The sequence below is a fragment of the Belonocnema kinseyi genome, chromosome 5 (assembly GCF_010883055.1).
Source record: "Belonocnema kinseyi isolate 2016_QV_RU_SX_M_011 chromosome 5, B_treatae_v1, whole genome shotgun sequence".
Taxonomy (NCBI): Eukaryota; Metazoa; Arthropoda; class Insecta; order Hymenoptera; family Cynipidae; genus Belonocnema; species Belonocnema kinseyi.
Window position 1 is genome coordinate 10,574,178 of NC_046661.1, and position 7,383 is coordinate 10,581,560.

The 7,383-nt window shown below is 35.5% G+C and overlaps 1 protein-coding gene across 1 annotated transcript; it reads right to left on the reverse strand.

Moving 5' to 3' along the window:
• Window positions 1–2,196: 2,196 nt before the first annotated feature.
• On the reverse strand, window positions 2,197–2,475 carry LOC117173533 (secreted RxLR effector protein 161-like). Its single transcript, XM_033362172.1, has one exon. The coding sequence runs from the start codon at window positions 2,473–2,475 to the stop codon at window positions 2,197–2,199; it is 279 nt and encodes a 92-aa protein (XP_033218063.1).
• Window positions 2,476–7,383: the final 4,908 nt, after the last annotated feature.

Below are 7,383 nucleotides of genomic sequence, written 5' to 3' on the forward strand. Positions count from 1 at the left end.
CCTTGATAAGGGTGCTGTATGAGTGCCGAAACTTTGGTGATTATTACATAATTTTTTTATGGTTTCTTTAAAATGTTCTTTATTGGGATTTGATAATGGTGGAAATAAAGAGGACGAAAGAAATAAAAAAGAGAAGGAAGAGGATTTGGTTGGTTGCCTTCTTATTTTTCTTTCCGCCTATTTATTTCCGTCCAGAGTAAAGATACATAATTTTCCTTTTTTCTTTTTTAGGGAGAAAGGAGGGGGAGACATGTTTCCTTTTTCTTTTACTAGATTATATTTTCAAGAAATTTTTTTTCATCAAATTGATTATTGAACGTTAAAAAAGCATTTACATTGGATTGTTTTCCTATTTGAATATCCTACATTTTAATTCTGCTGACGCGGATTGGAGGTCATTTTTGTTTCCGGTTTGTTTGGGGCTGGTTTGCCTTTTAAACTTTCACTTGATTCTCAGTTGTGAGTGAGATGACATCGAAGTAGGTGTGCTGTTCCTGCTGGCAACAAATTTTATTTTTATTTTCATTTTTGCTATTTTGATTTTATTTTATTTTGATTTTATTCTATTTTATTCTATTTTGTTCTGTTTTATTCTATTTTATTCTATTTTCTTCTATTCTATTGTATTATTGGGATTTGATAATGGTGGAAATAAAGAGGACGAAAGAGATAAAAAAGAGAAGGAAGAGAGTTTGGTTGGTTGCCTTCCTATTTTTCATTCCTCCTTTTTATTTTCGTCCAAAGTAAAGATAAATAAGTTTCTTTTTTTTTCTTTTTTAGGGAGAAAGGAGTGAGAGACATGTTTCCTTTTTGTTTTTCCAGATTCCAATGAGAACATTTTGTGGTGATTGTCCAAATTTGGTCGTTAGATTCTTGATTATATTTTCAAGCAATTTTTTTTCATCAATTTGATTATTGCACGTTAAAAAGGGATCTTACATTGGATTGTTTTCCTACTTGAATATCCTACATTTTAATTCTGCTGACTTGGATTGGAGGTCATTTTTGTTTCAGGTTTGTTTGGGGCTGGTTTGCCTTTTAAACTTTGACTTGATTCTCAGTTGTCAGTGAGATAGCATCGAAGTAGGTGTGCTTGTCCTGCTGGCAACAAACTTTATTTTTATTTTCATTTTTGATTGTCCAAATTTGGTCGTTGGATTCTTGATTATATTTTCAAGAAATTTTTTTTCATCAATTTGTTTATTGGACGTTAAAAAAGGAATTGGTTATTTTAGAAAATATTTTTTCTAGTCATCTCAAAATTGGGTTTGCTCAACTAATAAAAGATATTTAAGACTCGTTGATGATAGGAGTGTATCAGAAATATTTGCAGTATATGTGAGATGTGAGACTTGTTAATGACAAGAATGTATCAGAAATAATTCTAGAAGTGATATTGTAAGCCAGATTTATTATTCCAATTTTTAAAGAAATTTTTCTATTTTTGAAATTGCTATCTGAATCTGATTTCTCGATCTGATATCTCGAAGCAATATAACTTGCCCGAATTTTAATTTAAAACGTTTTTAGGGACTTTTTTTATTTTAGAAAATATTTTCTCTGGACTTAATCTCAAAAGTGAGTTTGGTCAACCACTAAAATAAATTTAAGACTCATTAATGATAGGACTGTATCAGAAATAAACCTATAAATGATATTTTTAGTCATAATTTTTATTCCAATTTTTTTTTAGAAATTTTGTTATTTTTTAATTTAAGTGTTATAACTTGGTTAAATCTAGTACAGCAAATAGTACTTCAATAACTGTGTATTATATTATTTATTCAATACAAACTGAGAATATTGATAAATGTCAGAGATACTTAATGGAAAGTTATGAAAAACGTGAATGACAATATGAAGTTAGGTTCGCAGGTAAACATCATAAAAAATAAATTTCTTAAGTGCGCATTTCAAGGTATTGATGTTCCAACACTACCCCTTAATCCAAGCAGGAATTATTCAGTCTTCTCGATAAAAGAAAAAAATCCGAATCTTGCTAAACACTTGGTATGTTTTGTTCCACTTACTGCTTTAGTTAAAACATCAGCTATCATATCTCCAGTTGGCAGATATTTAATAGTCACTACTTTAACTTTTTCCGCATCCCGAACAAAATGATGCTTGATGTCAATATGCTTCATTCGAGCATGAAAAACAAGATTATTAGACAGTTTCTGAGCACTTTATTTGCCATTAAATGTCTGAATTGTAGTATTTCCTATATTCAGTTTCGGTACTGGAGAGGGCAACCGCTTTTTGCTTCCTATATTCCCAACTTACAGCACCTCCACTGAGTGTATAAACGCGACCAGTGTAAGAACGTCGATCTATAGGGCATGCACCCCAATCAGTATCAACGTAACGACTGTTGAACTGACTTAAATAGCTCACTGAATAGGCCAAGTCAGGTCTCGTACATGTTACCAAATATGATGAGGAACCGATAAGTTCTGGGTAAGGATATATTTGCATAGCTTCCGTGCATATCTTTTCGGATTTAATCAACTTAAGGCTTCAGTCCAGTGGAGTAGCGACAGACTTTGATTCACTCGTAGCGAACTTCTCCAAAATATCGTTTATATATCTTCCTTGAGTAATATATATCTTCCCGTCGATGTGAGTGAATTCTATTCCTAGACAGTATTGGATTTCTTGAAGATGTTTCATCTCAAACTGCGACATCAAGAACTGCTTCAGATTTTACTAATATATCATCAACATAAGCTGCTATGATAAGTAGATTCAATCGCTTTTTGGCGAAGTAGACGCAAGGATTAGTACTAGAAGATTTTAAGCCGAAACTCTTCAAATTTTCGTCAAATTTAAGATTCCATTGACGTCCAGATTGATGTAAATAGTATAAAGCCTTCTTTAATCGACATACTTTACTTCCTTTCTTGATTTCGTGAAGCATTTCCAGAGTTTGATCATAAACTTTTGTATTTCCACTTGCATTTACTTCTGTGATATCTAAAATTTCTTCATTAAGGTTAGGTAGATTCATGTAAATTTCTTCTGCAATATCACCATTTAAGTAAGCAGATGATACATCTAGTTGATATATCTTTATGTCCATCTCGACGGCTGGTGCCAACAATAGTCGGATAGAACTGATGCGACAGACCGGGGCAAATGTTTCATTATAATCTACACCTGGCCGTTGAGTAAATTTTCGAGCTACTAGGCGAGCTTTTTTCTTTGTCGGTGTTCCATCGAAATTCTGCTCGATTCATAGAACTAATCGATTGCTTATGATGCTTTAATCTTTTGGTTGATCGACAATTACCAAAGTGTCGTTTTTAAGTAACGCTTCGAATTCATTGCGAATTGCATTTTTTTTATTTAGCAGCTTCAGGACCTGAAATTGCTTCTTTTATTAAAATTTCTGCAATATTGGCTTCTTGTAGAACTTCTTGATTATGTGCTGATCTAGTTACTCATGGATGACACTGTTAGTGGGTCTTCCCCTGTTTCCAGTTGGAATTATTTTTGGTCAGCAGGTCCTCTTCTAGCTACACTTGAAGGTTCTTCTTCCTCGTTCTCTTCTTCAATATTTTCAAAATTTTCGACTTTAATTACTTCATCTTTGTCTTGATGATTTTGGTGTTGAGAATCTTCGTCGATGCTGACGTAGTCAATATTATTTATTGGTAGCTTGCGATCTTCAGCATCTTCCCAAAAGTCTTCATCTTGGTTAAAAATGTCTTATATATCTTGATAATGTTCCATCGGTTCATATTCTTGTTCTTGCTCTCTATGTTCGGTCTTTGGAAAAGTAAATTCGATGACTTCAGGTTTAGACTTTGCAGGTGTTCCAGTACCTTCAATTTCAGTGTTTATTTTCTGGAGGACATCTTCGGAAACGAAGTTTTCGAATTTTTGATTAACCTCATCGAGAAATCCGATATCACGAGTAGATTCTATACTTCCGGTGTCAAGTAACTATATTCTGTATGCTTTCTTTCCTTCGGAACATCCTATAGAGATGCATTTTCTAGATCGTGGCGTGTATCAGAAAAATATTTTGAAACAATATAAGCTGCCCGAATTTTAATTAATAAAGTTTTTAGGGAATTTGTTATTTTAGACAATATTTTTTCAGGACGTCATCTCAAAATTGGATTTGATCAACTACTAAAATAAATTTGAGAAAATATTTCGTACTTTTTTTAACAAAACATTTAACAGATAAGACTTCACTTTAAAGAGAAACTTTCATCCATTTTTTTCGAATCAATAAATGTCACAGAAGTTAAGTATTATTTCAAGTTTTCATGTGATTCAAGAAATAATCCACTCCTTACGCTGGCATACTTGGAATCCCAAAGTTTTGGGGTAGCTTTTCAAGCAAAGCATCGAACAGTTCAGGTTTAAATTCTAATAAATTTGTAAGAAATGGCCAAATGATAGCAAAGTGCCAAATTAGTGAAACTTCTTACTTTCTGAAAATACTACATAACTTCCTATAACAGGATTTAAATTTATATTTCCAAAGCTGTTTCGGTAGTTTTTCTATAAAGGAACGCCACAGATAAGGTTTCATTTTTATGAAATCCTCTTATTTATTTTTTCAAACTATATAAATGTAGCAGAAAGTTCAAAATTATTTTCACGTTGTATTAAATTCATGGTTATATATAACACTAAAATAAATTTGAGAAAATACTGCATCCCTTTCAGTTGCATAATGGGAATTTATGTTTCCAAACTTTTCTGCGTAGTTTTATTAACAAAACATTGTACCGATAAGACTAGACTAACGGAAAACCTTCATCCATTTTTTTAAAATAAATAAACATCACAGAAGATAGGTATTAATTCAAGTTTTTTCGTAATTCAAGAAATAATGCACTCCTTACGGTGGCATACTTGGAATCTCAAAATTTTAGGCTAGTTTTTCAAGCAAAGCATCCAACAGTTCAGGTCTAAATTCTAATACATTTGTAAGAAATGGCCGAATGATAGCAAAATTCCAAATTCGTGAAACTTCTTGCTTTCTAAAAATATTACATTACTTCCATTAACAGGATTTAAATTTATATTTCAAAAACTGTTTGGGTAGTTTTTCTATTGAGCAACGCCACAGATTAGGTTTAATTTGTATGAAATCCTCTTATTTATTTTTTCAAACTTAAAAAATGTCACAAAAAGTTCACAATTATTTACATGCTGAATTAAATTCATGGTTATATAGTTAAAAATTTGTCATAAGGACAACCGTAGGATTTCGACTGGAGCGGGTGCTAACCTGGAAAATTGCAACCGCTTCCAGCGAAATCGCGGTAAAATTTCAGCCGCAACCACGTCACACAACTGTGAGATAGGTGGTTACAGTCTGTCAAGGAATCAATATGACGATCCAGCAAAAACCTCGTGCACCCTAAGAACAAGGAGCGACCCAAGGACTACCGCCTTCTGCATTTTTCGCGAAAGTGTTTTAGCATACTGTTGACACGCAGGGATGCTTTTTAGGCCATTAGCAAGTGAAAGCTTGGCAACTCCGAGAGCGCCGATGATAAGGACGATTAGTTTAACAGAATATTCCGGGTACAATCGTTGCAACTCTCTCATAAGATCTCGATACCTCTCTTTCTTTTCATTCTCCTTGGTTATGATGTTTTTGTCAGCTGGTGCCGAAAATTCAATAACGAACATGGTTCGCTTCTCGAAGTCAAGAAGAAATATGTCAGGCCTCGAGTGAGCGACAGAAACAATTGTCGAGAATATAAAGTTCCAGTATATGCGGCACTTCCCATTCTCGACAATTGACTCGATTTCCCTAGGAGCATTTAGAGGAGCGATATTAAGGTTAATGCCGTAAGAGTGAAAGAGATGGTAATAAAGCACTCTTAGTGCAGCATTGTGCCTTTGAATGTAGGTCGTTCCCGCGTGAGTTGGACAACTAGACAGTATGTGAGCTAAATGCTCGGGGTGTGCATGGCACGCCCTGCAGCTATCATCAGGAATGTCTTGGCTCAAAATGTGGCGACGGTATGTTAAGGTGGAAATGAAATCGTTTGGCATGCAAAAATGAAACCCTCCGTACCAGACTTCAATCCGGGCGATTTAAGGAAAGCAAACGTTAGCTCACAAGACATTGACTGATCCTTTACATTTCTGTGGAAGATACCGTGCATCCTCTTATCGAGGAGCTGTTCACGAAAGTTTTTCTCTAGTGCTTTCTTAATCCGGGCTTTTAGGAGTGAGTACTCGAGATAGACAAGATTTGATGCATTTTGCTCACCCCTAATACTGAAGTCAAGTCCGAGTGTTTCAGCAGCCTCCTCCGCTGCTTCGTAGAGAAACACTCCTTCACCCACTTCTTCGTGATTCCTGACCATTTTAAGAAGAGGGTCTCTTCCATTTGCAACTCTATGTGCTGTACCCAGAATACTCCTGTTGTGAAGACATTCAAGACTCAATATTCCGCGACCACCTTGACGGCGTGAGATGTACAGTCGCGGAACGGAAGACTTAAGATCCATGCTTTTCTTCATGTGCATAACCTTTCTTGTCCCGATATCAAGGGATCTGAGCTCGTTCTTCGTCCATGGAACTACTCCAAATGCATAGAGTACTACCGGGACGGCAAGCATGTTCGTTGCAGATACTTTGTTCCTCGCCGACAGTTCGGAAGACCAAATCTGTCGGATGAGACATTTGTATCTGCTTCGGAGAGTATCCTTTATAGATGTCACATCCTGAATGCGGCTCTGTGGCACGCCCAGGTATGTATAAGTCTCTCCAGTGCAAAGGTGTCGTATGGCGCTTCTATCAACGAGCTCAGGATCTTCAGGGATGCCATGAAGTTTCCCTCGCTTCAAATAAACCTTGGCGCATTTGTCTAACCCAAATTCCATTCCAATTTCCTTAGTATATCGTTCGACAATCCCTAAAGCTAGATGTAGTTGCTCTTTGTTTTTATTATAGATCTTAAGATCGTCCATGTAAAATACATGGGTGACCTTGTACTTTCGATCTGCAGGTTTACCGCACAAGTACCCGTCGGAATGGCGAAGTGCTAGAGATAGTGGCAATAATGTAAGGCAAAAGAGGAGTAGGCTCGTTGTGTCGCCCTGAAGGACACCTCTCTGAAAGGTGACCTTGTTAGTTGTCACACGATTTTTTCCAGATAAGATAGTAAATCTAGTTTTTCAAAGCGGCATTAATCTCTGTATGCTCCTAACTATTTGCGGATGAACCTTTAAGATTTCCAAAAGACAGATGATAAGTCTATGGGAGGTCGAATCGAAAGCTTTCCGATAATCAATCCAGACCACAATTCTTGCCACACAGGTTCAATTGCCCGAACAATCCTATCATTTAGGATAGCTGTGAATATCTTATAAAGTGTGTTCAGACAAGTTATTGGCCTGTAAT

What these genes read in the sequence shown, in the direction of transcription:
- LOC117173533 (XM_033362172.1), bottom strand. Translation starts at nt 2,475, where the DNA reads ATGCAAATATATCCTTACCCAGAACTTATCGGTTCCTCATCATATTTG.